At 39.8% G+C, this 25,272-nt stretch overlaps 1 protein-coding gene across 4 annotated transcripts in view; it reads left to right on the top strand.

The window, feature by feature from the left end:
* The window catches only part of LOC143029568 (roquin-2-like), an 85,340-nt gene that overhangs the window by 26,752 nt on the left and 33,316 nt on the right, over positions 1 to 25,272 (top strand). For all 4 annotated transcript variants that reach the window (XR_012966848.1, XM_076192234.1, XM_076192233.1 and 1 more), the window contains exons 6-7: positions 1,756 to 1,992; positions 11,811 to 13,406. Coding sequence is in view for 3 of the 4 variants with exons in the window: in XM_076192234.1 (XP_076048349.1) it covers positions 1,756 to 1,992; positions 11,811 to 13,406 (1,833 nt within the window). In the remaining variant the exon portion in view is untranslated. The remainder of the gene's footprint in view (positions 1 to 1,755; positions 1,993 to 11,810; positions 13,407 to 25,272) is intronic.

Raw genomic sequence — 25,272 nt, 5'->3', positions numbered from 1 at the left:
AAGTGCTGTATGTGTGATGTATAATTGGCAATTACTGACAAGTTTATCAAATGAAACACCTCGTGAGTATTAGTCATTTAGAGCCGGAGTCACAGGCTCAATAGCCTCTTCCGGGACCCTTCTGTGAGTATCTGTGAGGATGGAGCATTTATTAGTGCAACATTTTGCTTATTACAGCTTTATATTAATTACATTATGTACTTGACAAACTGTAACAGGCAAAACATCGTTCTAATAGAGGCTCCATCCTTACATGGTGTTTTTGATGGATGTTACCATGGTTGTTCAATATGCATGGATGAAGTGGTGTGGGTAAATGCAACAGCTAGGCAAGGGTTTGGAGTTTGAGAGTGGTAGAGGAGGTAAGTGAAAGGTGAGCCAGTTGTTGGTTGTGGCTTGGGATAGACTGAAGCATTTGGTGGCAGAGTTTGAACAGCCATATGGAGGAAAAAGAGTAAATATGGGCAATAAGATATTTACAAGGAATGGTAATAATGTGTTGGATGTGAATTTGAAGGGTGAAGGACTGGAGGAGGTGATGAGTTCTGAGTATTTGAAGTTGCATGTGGCATGAATAGAGAAATGAAAGAAGAGGGGGAGAAAGAAAAGTGTCATGAAAAATAAGTATCTGCATATGAACACAGGAAAGTTTTTATGAGAGTGCAGTTGTGCCCATTTCATTGTATGGAGGAGAGATATGGAGTTTGAGTGAGGCAGAAAAAAAACCAATGTGTTTGAGATAAAGTATTTGGAAATTATGGTAGGAGTGATGAGGATGGTTAGAGTGAGAAATATGGTGGCAAGGCAGAGAATAGGGAGCTGTTGCATAGGATAGGTCAAGAGTGCTAAGATGGTTTGGGTTTATGGAAAGAATGTGTGAGGAAAGTAGAAGTAGATGGAGTTGTCTTGAGAAAAAGGAATAATGATTTGGATGCACGGGTGAAGGGGACACTGAATGTAAGAGGAATGTATGTGAGCAAAGAAAAGAGAGCGCAAAAGATGTGTGTGTATGAGTGACTAGGTAAATGAAAGTGTGGGGCCTGAAGGAGTGTTCTTGCTTTCTCAATTTATTGGGTTGATAAAGAGGAATGAGATTGCCACATGATGAAATGGAGGGAGTGTACCAGATGTGATTCTTGGTCCTATTGTGAAAGTGCTGTATCTTACTACATTACCTTTGACCCAAGCAGTGTGATTGAGGGACAAAGATGACCTTTTATCCATGAGGAGTTAAGATGGGTGTGATGGGATGGGTTTGAAATTGTATGCTTTGACTCAGCTACCCCTTTATAAAGGGGAAAAGGCCAATTGTATGATGATGATTTTGTTTTTAATGAAGTAATAAAGTAATAAAGGAGATAACATCAGAAATATGGTGAATATGGGAGTGATAAAAGAATAACAAAGTTGAGTGCAAGGGTGGTAAGCTATTTGTGGATGATTCCAACTATATACTTGTATTAATAGCAAAACTTTAACAATGCTTATGTTTCATATGTGTACTGACTGGTATTACTGATGATTGTCTCTGGTCCCCTTAACCCCCTACGTATGTTGTCTGTGTAACTTAGTGTAGAATAACAATCTAATGAGGACCACAATGGAAATAAGTGTACATGCTTTTTTGTGTTATCCTCAGCAATTTGCAATTATTATTTCGAACTGTGTGTTCTTGTCTTTATCTGCACTTCATGTATATTGATTCTTTGCCAAATAAATCTATCTAGCTACATAGAAATAATTGTACATTCACAGGTATCCAAGAGAGAAGGAGATTCATCTTTAATGCAGTTGAAGGAAGAGTTCCGAACGTATGAAGCTTTAAGGCGTGAGCACGATGCTCAGATTGTACAAATTGCCACTGAGGCAGGACTTCGCATTGCCCCAGACCAATGGTCATCCCTTCTTTATGGTGACACAGCCCACAAATCACATATGCAATCCATTATTGATAAACTGCAAACACCACAATCTTTTGGTCAATCTGTGCAGGTAATATGAAGAAAAATTTATTTTTGTTTTATATAATGAGTTGTCACCTTTATATGGCCTCATGCTGAGGTATTGATTACATAGTTGTGTGCCATCAATATTTTAGGGATTTTAAAGTCTCTCCTATGGACCAGAACCATACATCATTTATTATGTTGGAAACTAGTCTATACCTAGAGTGTGTGTAGGGAAATGGGTAGCAGTACTTCCTTGGTTGAGGGAAGCTTGGGTTTGATCCCTACTAAGGTGGGGAGTCTACACCAGGAGGCATTTAGCTGTGGCTGAAGCCGTAACCATTGCCCTATGTATTTGGATGCTTAGGGCATGTAACAGTCACTGCTAGGAATTGGAGAGGAAAGTGGAATTTGAACCCACTGCTAAGCAAATACAAGACCAACATGCATCTAAGTAAGCCACCAGTATGTGCTAGGCAATTGTTCAAGTTGCACTTCGGTAGCTTCCCATCCTCTCCTTCCAGTGGAGTGTGTCAGAGGTCCAGTGCAGTAGGGCAGGGTCATATTTCAGAGTTAGCACTTAGGGATGATGGTCAAGCTAATTACAGTGGTTTCAGATTACATCCATACATATATATACCAAGGGATTTTCCCCCCTTACAAGGGATAAACCAAAATCAAAAGGCATAATTCCACTCCCACCCATTTCATCCCCACCCATTCCACCCCCATGCACCCCCCTCCCACCCCCCCATCTTGGCTCCTCCTGGATGACAGGTCATCCCAACATCTTGCCCATTGCCCTGGGTCAGAAGCAATGCAGCAGGACACAGTACATCCACAGCAAGGCCGCTTCATTTAATTGGCAAACCCCCTCTGTCCCCTCATGCAGTAACATTGAAGACGGAGAGAAATCCCTTTGGGCTGCTTCAAAATATCATCACACATAACCACTCCCTAACCCATCCCCCCTATCCTCCCACCCTCTCCCTTCCATGCATCACAATATCATCCATACACAGCCATTTTCCACTCACCCCTTTAAAAAAATTAATTTAGAAGTGGGTAGAAATAACTTGATGTCATTTGTGTAGTAAATGAATGTAAGGAACTTCCTGGAGAGGCAGTGCAGTGTAGTACAGTTCGAAGATTTAAAATTCATTCAGATAAACACCTAAGCAATATACCATTTATTGTATTTTATTTTATTTATTCATACGAGTATTTTTTATCATTTATTATAGAAGAAAAATATATATACCAAGGCTTTTTTCCTCTTACAAGGGAGGTGTAACAAGAAATGTGTGTTACTTGGATTATATGGTGACGAGGGAGTGAAGGAAGCTCGAGTGGGTTGCTGGATTTTATTCTGGTTAGTGTCGACCTAGGCTGGGTTGGCGGTTGAGCTCTGAGGCCTGCCCGACCGCAAAGATGACCGCAGGCCTTGGGTCACGTACCACTGGTTACAAGTGTTGTAGAAAACTGAACATGGAGACCCAAACCTGTCTCCTTATGTACACATCTTGCGTACACTACAGTAGCAAAGGACCTAGACTGACTGAAACGTGGCTCAGTAGGGCCTAGGTTGTGCTTTCATGAGGATACAGATATTTGTAGTATAGGTGTAATAGGGACTTAACCCACACAATAGTAATATAAGGCCGAAGGTCAGCTATTTCTACACAACATATAAATTCCTTGTCCATCCCATTTCTGCAGCAGCGATACTATAAGCCAAAATATCATGTAGGAGCACATGTGGGGGACTGTTCACCACAGAGGCAACCAAAAAACAAAGGCATAAAATAACCTGTATACCCCGTTTGGGGATTTGGCTGCATGTTATTGTGGGGTTAAAAGCTGCTCAATAGCATGTAACTGATACATTAGAGTCTATATGGGGTAGCCCTACCGATCAGAGCCACATATCATTTTGTCTGTGGTAGAGGAAATCTCTATTCATAGAGAAATGATACTTTATTAGACTGTGACTGTTCCCTCCATCATGATGCCCCCAATCTTGTTACTGTCCTGTATCACTTCTCTGAATATTCATTTTCTCATTTTGCTGAACCCTGTGGTGGGGCAAAAGAATACTGCCACCAAGTACAAGTGAAGGTGGAGGCAGAATGTAGATTGAGAGAAGCAAGTAAATGCCTTGGTGGATTGAAGAATGTAATGAGGAATAGACATTTGGGAATGGATGCTAAGAGGAGACTATATGAAGGAGTGATTGTGCCAACAGCACTGTATGGGGCAGAAACATGGAACATAAGAGAGGAGTTTGAATGTGTTTGAGATGAGGTGTCTGAGAAGTATGATGGGGGTTACTAGGCTAGATAGAGTGAGAAATGAGGAGGTGAGGAGGAGAACAGGGGTGGAAAGGGAGTTGGGAGATAGGGTTGATGAAAGAGTATTAGGATGGTTTGGACACATGGAAAGAATGAGTGAAGAAAGACTAGTAAAAGAGGTATGGAAGGCAGATTTGGAGGGAGTGAACATGAGGGGACGTCCTAGGATGAGGTGGATGGATGGGGTGAAGGGGGCTTTGGGGAAGAGGGGAATGTCTGTTGAGGAAGGACGGGAGAGGACAGAAGACAGGGGTGAATGGAGAATGGTTGTATATGGATGATGTTGTGATGCATGAGGTGGAATGGGCGGGGGGATGGGGGATGAGGTAGTATGTGTGAGCAAAATTTGACGCAGCCCGAAGGGATTTCTCCCCGTCTTCTCCTTTTCTGTATGGGGGGACGGAGAGGGGGAGGGGTCGCCGATTTAATGAAGCAGCCTTGCTGTGGATGTGCTGTGTCTTGCGACACTGCTTCTGACCCAGGGCAGTGGACAAGGTGCAGGGATGACCCGTCATCCAGGAGGTGCTAAGATAAGAGGGAGGGTGGAGGGGTGTGGAGTGTATTTAGGGATGGAATGGGTGGGAATGATTTTATGCCTTTTCCTTTTTGGGTACCTCCCTTGTAAGGGGGAAAAGCCTTGGTATATGTATGTATGTATGTAAGTACTTCCACTTGAGTCATAAAAAACGACAAAAACAGGATAGGGTTAGGACTAGGCATCTTCCCTGTAGCCCCAAAGGGGACATTCCTCTAATAATAATTATATAAAAAAAAAAAGTATAAATAGAATAAGATATAATGAATAGCAGGCATTACAGTGTATTGCTTAGGAGGTGCTCAGATGAGAGGGAGGGTGGGAGGGGTGTGGAGGGTATTTAGGGATGAAATGGGTGGGAGTGTTTTTATGCCTTTCCCTTTTTGGCTACCTCCCTTGTAAGGGGGAAAAAGCCTTGGTATATGTATGTATGTATGCTTAGGTATTTATCTAAGTGAATCTTAAACTTCAAACTGTACTACATTGCACTGCCTCTGTGGGAGGTATTGCAGATGAATGGGATAGGAGGAAGGTGGTTAAGAACAGTCAAAAGTTTTTATAAGAGTAGAGCCCCGTGTTAGAATTAGAAATGGAGAGAGTGAGTGGTATGAGGTAAAGGTGGGACTTCACCAGGGATGCATCTGGTCACCATGGCTGTTCAATTTATATATGGATGGGGCACAGCTTAGATAACATACTTTTAGAGAAAACTGAGAGACTTGGGAGTTCAAGTGAGTTCGGACCTTAAAACCAGGAAACAGTGCATTAGTGCCAGGAATAAAGCTAACAGAGCATTAGGTTTCATTGCTAGGACGGTAACGAATAGAAGTGCAGAGGTAATTATTAAACAACATCTAGCAATAGTTAGACCCATCCTTGGCTATGCAGTACAGTTTTGGTCTCTGTCCTACAGAATGGACATCAATTCACTAGAATCAGTACAGAGAAGAATGACCAAAATGATACATGGACTCAGAAATTTGCCTTACGAAGAGAGGCTTAGGCACCTTAACTTACACTCTCTGGAAAGACACAGAGTGTGGGGTGATCTAATAGAGGTGTTCAAGTGGATCAAAGGCTTTAACAAGGGTGATGCAAACAAGGTCATCATATTAAAACAACAGGGCAGGACTTGCAGTAATGGTTATAAACTGGACAAATTTAGATTTAAAAAGGAAATCGGCAAGAATTGGTTTACTAATAGGGTGGTCGATGAATGGAATAGACTTAGTAACCATGTAGTAAGCGCTGAAACTATCAGTTGTTTTAAGAAACAATTAGACAACTTTATGGATGGGGATGACAGGTGGTGATGGATATGGAGCTGCCTAGTTTAGGCATTATGGTCTCTTGCAGTCTCCTTCATTCTTATGTTCTTATGTAGTGCAAGAGGTAAATGCAAAAGTAATGGGGTGGGGATTGGAAATGGTTAAAGAAAATGGAGGAAAATGGGAGAAGCCAGTTGTTTGCTGATGACACTGTGCTTGTAGCAGGAGCAGAGGAGGGACTAAGGAAGTTAGTGATGGAGTTTGGGAAGGTGTGTGAAAGAAGTTAAAGATAAATGTGGGTAAATGTAAGGTGATGAGATGTACAAGGGGAGAGGATGGCAGCAAATTGGAAGTGAGTATTAAGGGAGAGAGGCTAGAGGAAGTGGATAGCTTTAGATACTTGAGGGCAAATATGGTGGGAAAGGGAGGAGTGGTGGAGGTAGAATGTAGATTGAGAAAAATAAATGTCTTGGAGGATTAAAAAAGTGTAATGAGAAATAGACATTTGGGAATGGATGCTAAGAGGAGATTGTATGAATATGAAGGATGATTGTGCCGACAGCACTGTATGGGGCAGAAACATAGAACATAAGAAAGGAAGAGTTTAAACATGTTTGAGATGAAATGCCTGAGAAGTATGATAGGGGTTACCAGGCTGGATAGAGTGAGAAATAATTTAATTTATTAAGCAAGCAGTTGATACAATTAAAGTGCTTGCAAATGGTCACAATATGAATAACTAATACTTGGTTGATATCCCCTTTGTTTTTTTCAATGCAAGGACCCTTCCAGGTATGCTAGTAATGTAGTTCACTAGCACCATCTTGAGGGATTTCTTGCCATGTTTCCCATAGTAATCCTAAGAGTTTGGGCTTTGAAGATCGCTTCCTGTTCTTTTTGTGAAGTTGTCTGTCTCAGAGGTGTTCAATAGGGATCATATCCAGGGACTGACTTGGCCATGGAAGTTTCCTGATCCCATTTTGGCTCAACCAATTTTGTGTTGCTTGAGCAGTGTGACAAGGAGCTCCATCTTCCATAAATAGAAAGACATTTTTACTCATTCTACCACTGGAGAATATTGGAATGAGCCTTTCCTTTAATATAGAAACATATTTGCCTGAATTGATGTTTCCTTGACACTCCACAAGCTTTGATCGACCATCACTCCAAATTGCACCTCACACCATTATTGAAATGCCCCCATGTTTCACTGTTGGCTGCAGTTTTTTGAGGTCAAACTCTTGACTACAGAGTCTCCAGACCCACACTCTTCCACTATCAGAAAGTAATGTGAATCGTGACTCATCAGAGAAAATGACAGTGCTCCAAAAGGCCATGGGTCTCTCCACCATATCAACAGCCCAATCCTTTCTGTGCTTGATATTGGCTGGACGAAGGAGTGGTTTCCTTCTTGCAGCTCTGCCATAGTAACCCAGCTTTGGAGATACCTGACAGCTGTTCTTGGACTGACATCAGCTTGTGTTGCTATGTCAGAGGCCTTGCAATGTGGATCCTCTTTGACATTTCTTTTGACAAGACGCAAGGTTCTTTCTGAAGGCGTGGGATGACCTTAATGAGGTTTTGTGCCCTTCTTGCCCTCTCTGGTGAATTGCTCAATCATTCTATTAACAGTAGAAAGGGGTATTGACAGATTTTCAGATATTTTGCATTGACTAAGTCCACCTTTATGTTGACCCACAATACGACCTCACTGAAATTCAGATCGGTCTACTGCTCCTTTGGTTTGTGGCATGCTTAATTAATCTTTAATGTAATCTGAAACATAAATCTAGGTAAATATAATATATTAGGTAAATTTGAATAATATTAAGTGGTGGCTTGAGATAAGTGAGTAAATGAGAAATAGACATTTGGGAATGGGTGCTAAGAGGAGATTGTATGAAGGCGTGATTGTGCCAGCAGCACTGTATGGGGCAGAAACTTGGAATATAAGAGAGGAGTTTGAATGTGTTTGAGATGAAATGCCTGAGAAGTATGATGGGGGTTACTATGCTTGATAGAGTGAGAAATGAGGAGGTGAGGAGAAGAACAGGGTTGGAAAGGGAGTTGGATGATAGGGTTGATGAAAGAGTATTTGGATGGTTTGGACACATGGAAAGAATGAATGAAGAAAGACTAATAAAAGAGGTATGGAAGGCAGATTTGGAGGGAGTGAACATGAGGGGGCAACCAAGGATGAGATGGATGGATAGGGTAAAAGGGCATTGGGAAAGAGGGAAATGTCTGTTGAGGAAGGACAGTAGAGGACAGAAGATAGGGTTGAATGGAGAATGGTTGTGTATGGGTGATGTTACTATGCATGGGGGGTAAGGGAGTATGTATGAGAAGTTGATACAGCCCAAAGGGATTTCTCCCCATCTCCTTTTCTGTATGAGGGGATGAAGAGGGGGTGTTGTCGATTTAATGAAACGGCCTGGCTGTGGATGTGCTGTGTCTTGTGACACTTTCTGACCCAGGGCAATTAGCAAGATGCAGGGAAGACCCATCATTCAGGAGGTGCCAAGATAAGAGGGAGGAAGAGGGTAGAGGGGAGTGGAGTATGTAGGGGATGGATTGGGTGGGACTGGTTTCTATGCTTTTGTTTTATGGCCACCTCCCTTGTAAGGGGAAAAAGCTTTTGGTATATATATATATGTGTCTCTGACCCAATTTTCTTTTTCCTTAATTACTTTAATTACCATCTCTTTGGCATTTTCTTCCACTTATTTAATTCCTTAAAAGTAAACTTTTGATTTTCTTGTTCCACTTTCTATTGTTTATTTTTTATTTTTTGGGGGTCAGACTCCCAAATTGTTTCTCTGACTTTCTTGGTCACCGCTTGTATTTGTTCTTTCACTTTTTTCAGGGCCTCGTTTTTGTTTTTATCATAATTTTTCATTCTTTCTCATTTCTGACTATGTTTAATTCTTTCTTCAGATCATCAAGCTCCTTATTGGTCTCGTCATTAGTTCTTTTAAGTTGAATCATTTCTCTCTACATTGCCCCGTACTCAATTTTCAAATGTATTAGTTCATCCAACAAATTAGTAATATCCCTATTTCTTAAGATATTTTTGTACCTAGGTTCTCTATCCAACTCCAAACATCATTGTCGTTGCTCTTTGAATTCTTCCCATTTTTTTTTTTTTTTTAGGTACTAGGTGTCCATAGAGATGCTGCGTATTCCAATTTTGGTCTTACCAGTGTAACTAGTATCTTCTTGACCATTTCCTCATCCATGCAGTCAAAGGCCATTTTCATTGATCTTATTAAGTTATAAGTTTCTCCAACTATTTTGTTGACATGTTGTCTGGTGGTCATGTTGTTTGAGATAATTACTCCTAGGTCCCTTTCTGGGTTTACTTTTATAACTTCCTTTGTACCAATTTTATATTGACCCGAGATTCTATTTTTGCTTTTTCCAAATTCCATTATACTACATTTCTTAATGTTGAAATTCACTTCATTCTTTTTACTCCATTTCCAAACTTTGTTGAGATCCTCTTGAAAAGTTTTGCAATCTTCCTTTGTACTTACTCTCTTCAATAGTTTTGCACCATCTACAAATAAGTTCATATAACATTCCATGCCTTCATCCATGTCATTTATTTAAACAGCAAACAGTATTGGAGTCAGTATAGAGCCTTGGGGGACTCCGCTTATCATATCTACCCAATTTGAGTTCTTTTCTCTAAGTACCACCCTCATTTTTCTTCCGTTCAAGAAATCTTTCATCCATTCCAATAATTTTCCTTGTATTCCACCTATTGTTTCAACTTTTCTTAGTAGCTTTTTGTGTGGTACTTTGTCAAAAGCCTTTTGTAAGTCCAAGAAGGCACAGTCTGCCCAACCATCTCTTGTATTATTTCTATTAATCTTGAGTAAAAGCATATTAAGTTTGTAGTACATGATCTTCCACTTCTAAACCCAAATTGGTTGGGGTTTAGTATATTGTTCTCTTCCAAGTGTTTAATCCATTTATTTTTAAAAACTCATATTTTTGCAATTGTGCTTGTAAGGGATACCAGTCTATAGTTTGTTGGATTTTCTTTGTCTCCTTTGTATATTGGTACAATGTTTGCATTTTTCCAAACTTGCGGTACTTTTCCTTCTTCGAGTGAGAAATCAATTATCTTGTGTATTTTGTCTGTAAGTTTACCTATACATTCTTTCAATATCCAGTTCACTATTCCATCAGGCCCATATGACTTTCTGACGTCAAGGTTCTTTATTTGGTCCCTTATTTCTTTCTGCGAGAAGTGTGCTGGCAGAGTGTCCCTTGGGAGGGGTAGGTTTCCTATATTTCTGCAGATGGTAGTTTGGTTTGTAAGATGCTGTGTTTAAAGGTGGATTGGTTGGTTTTAATATGAATATTATGTGGGTTATTTTTCTTGCTTGTTAAAATCTTATCATACATAGGAGCGATTGATGTATATTTGAGACATACTGTGAAAAGGAGGTATAGTAGAAGTTAAAAGTGAGTAAAATACATCTTGCTTCTTTGGTTGGAGGGAGGCCTCAAAGACATAAAAGAATGCTGAGTGACTCTGGTCCATAGGGATGTCATTGATGTCTTTGAAGTATTGACTGTATAAAATTCATGCAGTCAATACTCCATACAGGGCTAACAAAAGAAAACCTCACTTTTTTACTTAACCATGATATATATCTCTTCCCGGTGCTCTCCTAAAGCACACTGATAAATGCATTCATCATACCACATATATTAGGAAGCTATGTTGGCTGTCAGGTAATCTTAATACTTGTATGTCATAGGAAACATTTTTGTTCAAGTAGGTGTGAAAACATGAAAAGAAAATATTACTTCATAAGGAATCTCATACATGCATAGAAGTTCTTTGATGAGGCATGCTAGTGTAGGAGTTAATGAGGGAAAGTGCTAACTTGAGTAAAGAAAATTTTTCAATCTAAATGTATGTATTTGAAGTAGTAATATATTCTTGTCCTCTTCAATATGAGCTGAATACTCACATGCAGTGTTGGGCTGCCTGATGTATGATGATTCGATTATGCATCACAATAGGCGGGTTGTAAAATATAAGGTTACAGTTGCGATGCTTGTTCTCTTTCACTCTGAATGTTGATAACCACAAAAAAATGTAACCAAGCCTGTTCACAGAGTACAGGGGTCATTCAACTTTAATTACAAAATAAATATGATCGGGATGCTGACATCAGCATCCTCATATAGCCACTTGCAAATCATAACGCTAATGTTGGCGTCATTAGAGGCTAAGGGTTAATATGAAGGACATGGTGCTTTTTTTTATAATGATGAGAAGGAGAACAGAGCAGTGGATGGGAATGGAATGAGTGGGAGCGGATATATGCTTTTTGACTTGGTAACTTCTCATGTAAAGGGGGAAAAAGCACTTGGTGTAAATGTATATATATATATATATATATATACATATATATATATATATATATATATATATATATGCAAAATAACCACAGGAGAAGGGAAACTTGTAGACAGTAAGTACTTTCGTATATTACATCTTCAGACTAAATGACAGAGATACAGAGTAGTGTTTATATGTAAGTATCAGGTGGCAACTATAGGGGGGAAAGGGGAGACAATACAATGTGAGGAGGGGGAATGACCTTACCTTTTATATTTGTGTAGACTTGTATTATTGACTAATTTTCATGTAGATATTATAATGTTCTCTTTTTCTCCATTATAGGAATTAGTGATTGCACTACAGAGAACAGGAGATCCGGGGCAACTTTCGTCTCTTCGTGCCCATCTGGAGCTACTGGCACTTGTTGATCCGTCACCAGACGCACTTTCACCAGGTTGGGAATCTTGTGCTGCTGCCATGGAAGGCGTGCGGGCAGTGGTGACAGGGCTCGTACACTTCATTCAACACCACGGCAACAAGAAACTCCCTGATCCTCACCAACACTCACATAATGCCAAGTACAAGACTAGTATGTGCCGTGACCTTCCACAGAGGGGTGGGTGCCCTCGTGGGAATAATTGCACTTTTGCACATTCGGAGGAGGAGCTAGAGAAATACAGATGCCGTAATAGGAAACATGGAAAACCCTTACCACATGGCACTGCAAAAGCTCAGCCCCAGCAACAGCAGCAACAGCAGCAGCAGCAGCAGCAGAAACAGCAGCAACAACAACTTATGCAGATGCAGACCCAGATGCAGACACCAATGCAACAACAACAGCAACACTCACAACAGCAACAGTCACAGCAGCAGCAACAGCAAGTGGGAGGAAATGATATGACCTCAGTTAAAAATGGAAATCGCCCAGTGTTGGCCCTTGGAGGAAAGCAGATGGATGATTCACTTCACAGTAATGTGAACCCTACACTTGCTCCAACTGCCTTCATGTCCCTGCCTCAGAGAACACAGTCCCTTAATATTGCCCCTCCCCCTCCTCCTCCACCTGCGGCAGCAGCAGCAGCGGCAATTGTTAGGCCACCAGTTGCCCCCACACCACTTTATGCTTCTCCAGTGGCAGAGTATGTGTATACACCTATCCCAGCTCCTCCCCCAACCATATTCCCCCAAGCACAAGCTGTAGTGCCACAGCCAATTCAGCCCCCTCCCAATGCAGTATTTCCTGCTCAGCATGCTACCATTGTACCAGAGGTGTTTGGTCAGAGTAATCCTGTTCTCTTTAATCCTCCGGCTGTTTTTAACATAGCAGGCCACTCCCCAGAGTATGTGGGTCCTGTTGCTGAAACAAAACCAACCAATACTGTGCCAAGGACAATTGTAACATCCTGGTTAGATAGTTCGGCAGTTGATGTTGTGTGTACAGTGGATCAGGAGAAATCAGGGGGGCAGAAGAAAGATGTAAATGCAGTTGTAGAGAAAAAATCGTTGGCAGAACTGAAGGAGCGCAAGCAGGAAATACTTTGTCAGCTAGAAAACATAATGGGCAAGGAAGAAACAGACAAAGTAGAAACACAAATAGAAAATGGTGAAGAACCTGAAGGAAGTGCTGAGTATACTTCAACCTACAGCATATGGACATCAGGAGTAGATTTTTACACAGTTCCAAAGAAGCAAGAGAAAAATTACAATCCATGTAGAGGCTACCGAACCAATGCAAGTGTTGTCAAAGTTAATGATGAAAGTGATGACTTTATTCCATTTGAACCCCCTATAGTCAGCAAGTTTGGACCCATCTCGCGAATGTCCCGATCAGTACTGCGTCCCACCAATCCAGTGCAAGTGTCAGCATGTAACACAACAGAGCCCATCACAACACTAACTGTTCAGAGACCTGTGCCAGCCATTTCCCCCATGCCACAGGTGAGATTGTGAATCATAATATTGTACAGAAGAATAGGTATAGGATAATATATGTATAGTATTGTTTATGATTGCTACGTCAGTTTAGGATGTAAGAGGAATGAGGAAGAAGATTGGTATTTGATAATAATTTTGCCTTAAGTTTCACCAAGTGGGAAAGCCCACAGCCCAATAGCAGTTGGCAATGGTCCTTGGACCTTCTCACAGATCTCTCTGGGAAGAAAATTTGGACTGTTATCTGTGTTGCATTGGTTTCTGTGTTTCTTTGTCACTGGGTGAAAGTAATAGGAGGAAGGAAGCAGTCACCAGTTGCCAGCTCTCCGTGCATGAAAAGATGTAAGAACATAAGTTGAAGTTGAAGTTGATAGATCCTGGGCCCAGTCTGGTGACTGATGAGGGTTGCACCTCCTGGTAGAGATTGGGGTTGATGGGGCCTAGAAATTGGGAGATCCACTGTCCATCTTTCATGACCACCACAGGCAGGTTCCCATCACTGGTCCAGGCTGGTAGGTAGATAAGGAAGAAAGCCAACCAGTGCAGTACTCCAGATTTCTCTTGCATGATGACTATGGCTTTAGGGAACATGGCCAAGCCAATAAGTTGACCCATAGGTCACTTGGGGAAGAGATATTTTAGAGTTGTCTAAGTTATAATACTCTAGGACAGTGTCTTTTGTGTGATAATTGCATCTTCTGCATATGGTGTCATGTTACCTGTCCATTAGATAGGTTGGTGTTATTTTTGAGTTTCTTGAGCATTCATGTTAGGGGTGCTTAACATAGTATTGATTTTTTCCCCCCCTTTAATGATTATTATTATTATTATTATTTCTATATATATTTCTATTATCTTGAAGTGTTTCTTTTGTGGTCTGAGTTGGCCCATAAATTACTCGGTGAAGTAAGTTAGTACAATTGATCCTCCATTTAATGTTCCTCCCACAGGTTTGGGATACAGTGGATAAAATCTTGTGAACCAAATGTTTGTCCACATTTTAGAATTCCAACACTGAGCAAACAATGACCACTTATCCCAGATAGTCAATGAATGACAGCTTTGATGGTGTATTGTTTAAGTTCCCATTGTATGCGTAGTGAGCATGTCTAAGGATTTACTTGGATTTTAGTGCGAGTTTTGCTATTATCATGATTTTACAGTGAGGAATTATTGTATAACCTTGGCATCCAAGGAATTTGTTGTATAGAGTGAATTTATTACTTCAACAATGGGCTAAAGCAGCAGGGGTTAGCTAAGCACCTCCCTCAGACATGTGTATTGACACGCGTATACCTGAGCTCCCTTTATAAGGGTGGTGGCCAAGGAAGCACAAACCCACTTCACAAACACAAAATACATACTGCTCCATAAAGGCATAAAGTAGAAGCTGTAATAAAATAAACACCATGTGAGGACAGAGGTACGTCTTTTCGGTTGTTAAAGCTTTATCAAGTACGTAATCGTGGTACACATATCTGAGACTAAATAGGAGGAACTAGGGGGGGGGAAGAGAGGGAGGTCATTGGAGCCAAGGAAAGGGAGCAATTGTCTGTGTTCAGGTCATTTGTTCACTGCCAGTGAACAAATGAGAAAGGGGAAGAAATAAGGTAAGGGGGAGATTTGTCCACTGATGATGGAAAAAAGTCATGAGAGGAAAAAGTTGCGAAGGGCAACTAGGGATAGCATTCCAATATTTTGTTGACAATTGAAAGCAAAGGAATCAGGTGGGGTGAAATATTAAATATGCCTCTCTACTGTTCAAGTGTTGTACTTGATAAATCTGTAACAAGTGAAATGTCATGTTAATTAAGTCTCTATCCTCACATGATGTTTATTTTAAGCGATTGTTGGCAACTGCCAATATCATACAGAAGCTCTAATATTTGGACCATGAGGGTGATTTTTCAGTTACAATACTCGATATTTACTCTTATAGAGAATTAAAGTGCTTAGATATGTTGAGAAACATAATTGTTTGGATGACACAGGAAAAATACTGTGTGCTACACAGTACTACCTCTCATTAACGGACGTTAATTAGCTGTGTTTTCTGTGTTTTTGCTGTGTTTTTGGTGCTGTTGTTTAGTGCAGTGCAATCTGCCACCCAAAAACCACTCCAAATCAACGGATTATTCACATCAACAGACACCGTTACCCCCCTATTAGTCTGTTAATGGGAGGTAGTACTGTATAGACAGAAGTGATAATGATGTGGTTTAATGTCATAAATTCCTCCAAGAGAGGGTCAGGACAATGTCTCTTAACAGAAGAATTTTTTAAGGCAGGAATTTAATGTAGCTTGCCTTTACTTCCAAGCAAGCAGCTGCTAAGCAGCTTGTAGTAAGAAAAGAAATTTTATTTGTGGGAATTACAAATGTGATTATAATTAACTATTGCTGTTTATCATTTATAAACATAAAAACACAGCATTAGTAACTTGCACCCAAACTTATCAGATTTTTTTTTATTTTTGATTTTATTTAATTTTATTTATTTTTTTGGTACTTGACTGTACTTTAAAAAAGAACACATTGCTGGTTACTGAGGAGGTTTGGAACTCCTGCAAGGTATAGGGCAATGGACATTTGATTAATAAAATATAAAGAAAGAAAAAAAAATGTAAATAGAATAATATAGATTTATAAACAAACAAATGGCAGTAAGTGCCAAAACAAATACAGCCTTTCAGTTGATAACTGGCTTCTCTCCGATATAAGCAAGTGTGCATAGCCAATGTACAATTTATGACTGGTGTGTCATCCTTGTATTACATGTGGGTATTGGTCTTGAACAACACAATTTACTTTCCTACCCCTATTGTGCAAAATTGTACATACATACATACATACATACATATATACATACATACATACATACATGACAAACATGTAACTAAGTTATTTGGAGAGACCTATAACTTATTAAGATCAGTGAAAGTGGCCTTCGACTACATGGATGAGGAGATGGTCAAGAAAATAATTATTACATTGATAACACCGAAATTAGAATATGTTATATCAATGTGGGCACCTAGCATAAAGAAAAATACAAGAAAATTAGAAAGAATCCAAAGAGCAGCGACAAAAATGGCACCCACACCATCAAATTTGATATATGAACAAAGATTGGAGAAATTACAGTTGTCAACATTGGAGCAGAGAAGGGAAAGAGGCGATTTGTTGACCATTTTCAGAATTATGAAAAGGATGGAAGTTCTCCATAGAGATGACTTATTAGAATGGGACAAGAGAGAAACAAGAGGACACGAAACTAAAGAAAGGCAGTTACAGAAGAGATCTGGAAAAAATAGTTTCCCACACCAAGTGATCGATGTCTGGAACATATTGAACAGTGAAACAGTGAATGCCAGAACTATACATGATTTCAAGAATAAACTAGACTTGGAGAGATACGAAAACAGGTCACAACGAGCATAGTTTCCATCCTGTAAAGTACAACTAGGTAAATACATACATACATACACCAAGGGCCTTTTCTTACTTACAAGGGAGGTAGCCAAAGTCAAAAGGCATATTTCCACTTCCATCCGTTTCATCCTCACCCACTCCACTTCACTCACCACCTCTCCCACCCTCCCTCTTTTCTTGGCTCTTAGATGACTGCTTATCCCTGTATCTTACCCACTGCCCTGGGTCAGAAGCAATTCAGTAAGACAGCACATCCACAGCAAGGCCACATCATTTAATTGGTGACCCCCCTCTCTGTCCCCTCATGCAGAAAAAGAGAAGATGGGGAGGAATCCCTTCGGGCTGCATCAAAATATCATCACACATAACCACTTCCTACTCCCCATCCCCCACCCACTCCCTTCCATGCATCATAGCATCGTCCACATACAACCACCCATCACTCAACCCTAATGCAAAAATGTAAATAAATAGATAGATATATGAAAAAAAAGATTAAAAAGATAAATACTGAAAATTCCTTGTATAATTAATCTAAGATTATGAATTTGTTGATTTTATTCTATTTTAATTATTTTTGTTTTAATTTATTTATTTATTCATTTTATTCTATTTTATTTTATTTTTTGTTTGGCACAAGAGGGACAGGGGAGGAAATTGTGTTGCTGGATGGGTTCACCCCTCCCTTCCTTGAAAATCCATGTGAACAAGTTGCATTAACACGTCAAAGGAATTATGGACTGGAAGTGAAGCATTTATTCCTGACGTTTTGTCTATTGACGAAACGTCAGGAATAAATGCTTCACTTCCAGTCCATGTTTCCTCCCTTCCTTATTAAACATGGTAAGATGAATTACCAATAAACCCTTTCATATTTAAACTAGGCCAAACTTTTGATACACTGTATTTAACGTAAGAGTGGTGGGGGACTAAATAATATTGCCAGAGAGAACCATTTTGCTTGGAGGGTTAGGTTTTCCTTATTTGTTACAAATCCCATTTTGGAATCTTGCATAGTTCTCCATCTCATCTCCTATTTAAAAAGAAGGTGACAGAATCTTGAAGTAAGATTCAAAAGCAATCTGAAGGAAAGCCAACCTCAGGTATCTCAATTTATGCAATAGAAATGTTCCTGGAGTTGTCACATAATGTGATTTTCATATAAGTGAATTTAATTTTCACTTAGAAGTACAGTGAGTCCTTATACGGTAACTCTTTATCCGGTAAATTCACTGTTACGGTATTTGGTAATTACTACCCTCGATTCTATTTACGGTAAGAAAAATTCACAGATCCGGTATCCGCTCGTGTTTTCAAAAGGAAAGAGCAGGGAGAAGGTACGTCTGTCATATCCTATTATTACATGCAATCTCCATGACCGTCGCGCAGAGGCAGTGGTTCGTATCAGTGGTTCGTATCCTCTGCGCGACGGTCATGGAGATTGCAATTTGCGGTAAGGTTTTCAGGAACGCATATGTACTGTATAATGAGGACTTACTGTACATGTAAAGTTGGGGATTCATTCCTGAAACTCCTTTATAAGTTAGGGGTTAGAAGCACATTAGAGGTTGAGATTCTGAGTCACAAAGATATACATATATTTTCCTGTCATACAGAAATATAAGAAAATCTATAATATTTGTACTATTATACACATTATCACAAGCATATCCAGAACTTGTAGTTACCTAAGGGTAGCGAATGAAATGCTAATAAATCTTTCAGTTAAGTATTTGTATTTTATCGATATTTCTAGACCTTAGAATGCCAAAACTAAAGAAATCGGAACTTTTGGAATGAAGAGGGATGTTTGAGTTGACCTGTAATTTCACATTCTGATTATGTAGATGGAAATTGAACAAATGACACCCTGCGTCTAGACGTTTGCAGTAATGAATGAAAATGTACTCTGAGATGGGACACATGGTGACACATAGTGACTCCCGTGAGAACTGCTCATGTGCGGGATTTGAATTGGCATACATTGCATTATACTGAATAAGCAATGTAAAGTAGAAAAGGTACTGTATTTTTTGCAGTGCATAATTCCAAACTCAGTTAATATAAACACAATTCATGAGATACTGACCCACCACCAAGAAAATGATCTGTGTCATACTACGTAAGGATCTAAAACAAGCCCTCCAGTGCACAAAGGCTGCAAAAACTGCCCATTAAATAGTAGAATTTATTGGAAGAACATTTGAACAAATTGAAAAGTAATAATTACTTTATATCATTCTTTTATAAGACTTTATCCTGAATAGACTGGGGTCTCACAATTTGACAGAGGGTGGTTTTCAAGGCATCAAAACAGTTTTTTGAAATGTGAATCGTGTTTCAAAAAATCATGTTTTGACATCTCAAACCTCCCCCAACCCTGTTGAATTGCAAGACCCTAGTGTATTGTCTTCAGTTTTCGTACTCATATCTTATAAAAGACATAGAAATGGTATAACATAGAATTGGTAGAATTATCCCTCATTACATCTGATTAATTTAGCTTATCCAAAAGTAGAATATGGGGTGATTTAAATAAAGTCTTTAGAACGTTCCATAGCTTTGTCAATATTGTGTATTGTATTAATGTCATAAGAAATAATGGTTACAAAATAGTCTATAAGAGGTCAAATACAGTTATTCATTTATTTATTTTAATTTTTTCTTCTTTAACCAGTGTAAATGTTTGGAACAAATTACCTGTACATGTTATGAGTTCAAATACAATTGACACTTAAAAAATGCATAGATAAATGTATGGAGTCCAACTCTAATCTAACTTATTTCTCAGTTAATCAGTGGTTCTTAACCATTTCCACTGTTTACACCCCCTTTCAATTCACAAGCAGCCCCACTAAGAACATTGTGTTTGTTGCTTTTTGTATCTTCAATCCTACTAACAGTAACTTCGTTCTCCCCACTAATAAAGAAAAATTCTTTAGTGATGGTGCATGACATTAGGGGTAGACGATGGTAATCTTTGGAGGCCTTTAATCACAACCCATATGGCAGCATGGCAGGTGGTATAGGCTCAGTCGTTGCCCCATGGAGGGACAAAGGAGCAACACACATTGGCATCTACCTATACAGCTGAAAAGTCCTATTCAGAATCTGTTCTACTCACCCCACTTATGGAACAGGCTAGAAAAAGTGCCCTTAAGCACTGTCTTTTTTAACCTACCCTGGCTGAGGAGCTACCCCCAGCAAGGTCACCCAAACATAGCATGAGTAATAATGATAACCAAACAACAACAAGCAGTAATAATGACAACCAGACAGCAAAGAGAGAGAAGCAGTTCTCCCAAAGCCCCTGAGGAAAATCTACACAAGGGCACAATGACTTTATCAACAGATAAGCACCACAGTCAATTACTTCAATCCCCATCTATGAGATATTGTATTCCTGAGCCTACCCATACTGAGATGAAATGGACTTTGACTTGGCCTACCCAGGATTCTTGGTCTTGAAATCTGCTAACAATGAGTCAGTAATGGATGCCCTATGAAAGTGTATGATGAATTTCAAAGCAAATGTGGAACCCTCATTATCAGTGGCGCACAAAGGAAAAACCTAAACAGAAGACCTAGAATCAAGAGCTCAATATGACATAGTTAAAGCTTTGACAATGTTGTCAGACACCCCAATCCAAACACCACCACATAAAACATTAAACAGTAGTGTGGAAGTACTCCACATTCCATCACTACAACACAGAAAGAAAAAATAATGGAAAGAATAGACAATAGAAAATAATAAGAGTATATCAAGTTAAGAAAACTATAAATGGTACTAAGATCAATAGATCAATACCCCCATACCAATAGTGACCTTCAATCAACCACATCTTCCAACCTACCAAAGTGGAAGATACCAAAGATATGAAATAGGTACTATCCATGCCCATGATACTGCTTTAATTGCCAGTGCTTTGGACATAATAAACAAATATATCACTACCTGGGAAGCATATATGTACATTGCTCAGTCCCTGCACATAGTACCCCATGCTTTAATCCAGCTAAATGTACAAACTGCAACAAGTTCACTGTGCATCATTCACAGACTGTGCAGTACACCAATTTGAAAAGAAGTCCTCTATCTTAGAGACTCGGAATACGTCAGCTTCAGTGAAGCCTGTAGACAAATATGATCCAGAATGATCATACTTGGATTTACATATGCAGAAATACTACAGCTGGAACGGGCTGAACAGTGAAACAGTGAATGCCCGTTCAAAACTAAACTGGACGTGGAGAGATACGAAAACGGGTCACAACGAGCATAGCTCCCGTCCCGTAAAATACAACTAGGTAAATACAACTCAGTAAATATGAGGCAAACAACCCCTCCCCTGACTGCAGTAGTTCCACCCATATAACCACACCAGAAGAGACCACCTACATGATACAAATACTCTCTACACAAACTCCTATACCTCCCTCACCTATGCCTCTAGAGCCCCTCAACTCAACCCCTCACCCTCTCACCATCTGAAGTACAAGAACCTCTTATACAACCCCCTACTCCCTTCAGTCCACCACTGCCTCCAGCCACAAACCCATCCACCCCTCCTCTTACTCAATACCTACAATCCATCCGCCCCAAGAAAAGTCCATGTTCTTCAGGAGAATTCATAAAAGAAATGGGGTGCATCAATACCACACCAGTAAACTTCCCAGCCCAAACAACCAAATTAAATCTCTCCCATTCACAATACCCATTGGAGTACATGCAGCCTCAAAACTGGGGGTATGAGTTAAAACCTGCCTTACCCTAATACTAATTATGTAGGGACCAATGACAGATACTTGTTAATGGTTGCCCATTTTCAAAATCTATCGACCCTCTCACCTCCATGTTGCAGTCATCAGGTGCTGACACTTTGTCTTTGGACTGTGCCCAAGATATCTTTTTAATAACTTCACTTCTATTTCTTGCACCATTTTACACATGGAGAACTGACAATCTGTTTTTGCTCCCCTCTACCCACTGCTCTCAGCCATTGACAGAAACAGTCCCACATTAATACAACTCGGACAACAGTCCAATTTTTTTTTTCTAGAAAGATTTATAGGAAAACCTGAGGGCTATTGCCAGCTGTGGGTTTTCTATTTAGTGAACTTCAAGTCAATAGTTATTTTTTTATTACTAACGATACATGGAGAACAGGGGTGGAAAGGGAGTTGGGAGATAGGGTTGATGAAAGAGTATTGGGATGGTTTGGACATATAGAAAGAATAAGTGAAGAAAGACTAGTGAAAGAGTTGTGGAAGGCAAAGGTGGAAGGAGTGAACATGAGTGGGTGACCAAGGATGAGATGGATGGATGGGGTAAAAGGGGCATTGGGAAAGAGGAAGGATGGGAGAGGACAGAAGATGGGGTGAATGGAGAATGGTTGTGTATGGATGATGTTGTGATGCATGAGGGGGAGTGGGTGGGGGATGGGGAGTGAGGGAGTATGTGTGAGAAATGAATTGATGTCGCCCAAAGGGATTTCTCCCCGTCTTCTCCTTTTCTGCATGAGGGGATGGAGGGGGGGGGGTCGTTGATTTAATGAAGTGGCCTTGCTGTGAATATGCTGTGTCTTGCGACAGTGCTTCTGACCCAGGGTAGTGGGCAAGATGCAGGGATGACCCGTCATCCAGGAGGTGCCAAGATAAGAGGAAGGGTAGAAGGTTGATGGGAGTGGAGTATGTTGGGGATGGAATGGGTGGGAGTTGCCTTTGTTTTTGACTACCTCATTTATGTAGAGAGAAGCCATCATCATTCTCATCCTCAAACCAGGAAAAGAAAACCTCTCAAACAAGTACTACCCAATTGCACTTACTGCCCCTGCATACTGCTAGAAAAAAATTGCCTCATTCTGACTCTCATGGCAACTTGAACATTCTTTCACATCACCCCTTCAAATATGATTTTATACCTGCTTTTGCACATAATTGAAAGTTGATATATCTGAAGTTTTTATTATATTGAACTTTGTGTACATGAACCCTGGGTCAGATTATGTGATGGAAGTTTAGTACATAATGTCCTACCAGTGTATCAGTTACATAAGTGCTAGAATCTGATGAAACTTTCTTCACATAAATCAAAGCATGTCTGTTATATGATAAGTTGTAATAATACCTTTGTCCATCGTGTTTTCCCTGTTGCAGGTTGAGAATCCTTTATCCAAAATGTTTGGGACTGGTAGTGTTTTGGATTTTGGAATGAATGTATATTTTCATCCATGAAATGGGGTCAGTTTGGGGATAGGACCAATAAGTGGCATATGTTAATTCCACTGATGAAAAAATCATATCTTTATATCATATTAAGTATCTATAATTTTTATCCACTGCATATATTTTTTTTCATAGAAATGGAAAAGGTACCCAAAACTGTAACATGTTCATATTGCTTAATGAACATAGAATATTTCATTTCACAACAGAGTATATGTTATGTGTGTACAAGGATGCAGTAATTTTTCCAAACATTTCGTGAGCTGCTCAGTTATCCTTATGACATTATTTTCAGTGTAATAGTACATACTGGAAGGTATTTTCCCTTTTCGAAGGGTTTGCCAAGTCAAAGCAGATATCTGTTACCTATCTCAAAACACTTCTAATATTTCCAGACATCTACTTGCCTTTGAAACAGTGATTGACTTCCACCTCCATTCCCACATTCAATGCCACATGTGACCCCAGATACTTAAAACTCTGAACATCTTTCAGCCTGTTATCCTTTGATTAAATTCACCTTGAACCCATGACCATTATCATTCCTTACACATCTCATCACATTACTTTTGCCCATATTCACTTTTAGCTGTCTCCCCTCACACACCCTCGCAAACTCCACCATCATATGGTTCACGCTATCCTCTAACTCAGCCACAGTTGCAGTGTCATTCATAAACAACTGATTCATTTCCCAATTCTGTGTATTCACATTCACCGCTCCAAACTCTTGTCCAGCAGTCATGGTTGTGGCACCATAATCTATAAATCAATCAATCCAACACTCACGTTACATACCTCACAACTTCGTACATTTTGAACAACCATGGTCATGATACACAACCTAGGTGCAGCCCCACCTTCAACTCAAATAATAACTCTCTCCATTCCGAACCCTCTTTACAAACTCTACTACTCATGTAAGAAATTTTGACCACCCTTGGCAAAATTTCCCCTATTCCATACATTCATAACATACTACATAATGCCTTTATGTTAATTGTCCTGTGCCTTGTCCAAATCTATAGAAAACTCAAAAGACATCCTTAACCTCTTCACTCCGGGGCACATCGCATGTCTGGCAGCATTAGCTGCCCGACGTGCAATGTTGCGTCATAATAGTCGCATTATAAAAGATAAAGTCACTGCTCAATCGCTCGTTCTCTTTCACCCGTGAATTTTTGATAACCATAGAAAATATGATGAAGCCAGTTGAGAGAGAATGAGGGTCACGCAGGTACGACTACAATAAATATAATCAAGACGCTGACGTCGGCATCATCGCATGCCCACTTGCTCCTCATGACGCCTACGTAAGTGTCACCGTGTGGAAGTGGTTAATCTTCACCTGAAATTTCTTTCATACCTGTCTTACTTCAAACATCCTCTTCTTTTTCTCTCCTTAATCCACAGTAATCTTCCCTAGCTAATCCCTCTCTGCACACCACCTTACCATGCTCCTTACTACATTTAACAGGTTAACCCCCAAGAACTACCACATTCATAATGCCCTGTTTTTCTTTGTATAGTGGAGATATACAGTACATGCATTCCTTCAGTCCACTGAGACAAACTTCCTTGAGACACACATTAAACAATCTCACCACACATTCCACTATGACGTTTACTTCATTCAACCACCTAACCCATTGTTCCCCAATATTTTTGTACTTGTGACCCCTTACCCAAAAGCTTGAAACCTATGCAACCCCTTACTATCAGCACATTGAGGTACATTTTACTTTCTGTGAAGGAGAGGGAAAGAAACATCTAAGAAAAGATTTATTCAAGAATGCTGTAATTATTTATTAGCAAAATAAATCACAACATTGGTCCAACCTTAATTCACAAATAGAACACAATTATTCTTACAATATTATCAACATAGGTTTCAACAGTTATCCAGCCCAGCTACTGGGATGCTTGATGTTGCCTTTGAGCAACAAGCCTTGAAATTCATGGCTGAGTGTTTATTAGGGCCAGTCTCCTATCATCTTCAACACCAAATATGTTCCTAGTGTTTATTTTTATATTGACAAGAGTTGAAAATCCTGCCTCGCATAAGTAGGTAGAAGCAAATGGAACAAGGACATGTGCAAAGCTAACATGCTGACTTGGGAGTATGACTGATACATAGTGCATCAGAACTGAGTCACTGATTTCACCTTGATGAGATCACAAGCTGGAGAGTCATTCCTTAGGTCTAGAAATTC

Source organism: Oratosquilla oratoria, chromosome 11 (genome assembly GCF_046742065.1).
Source record: "Oratosquilla oratoria isolate Oo_2021 chromosome 11, ASM4674206v1, whole genome shotgun sequence".
In the NCBI taxonomy this organism is placed as follows: domain Eukaryota; kingdom Metazoa; phylum Arthropoda; class Malacostraca; order Stomatopoda; family Squillidae; genus Oratosquilla; species Oratosquilla oratoria.
The sequence above is the reverse complement of the archived record's forward strand: the minus strand, read 5'-3'. Positions and strand labels throughout refer to the sequence as shown.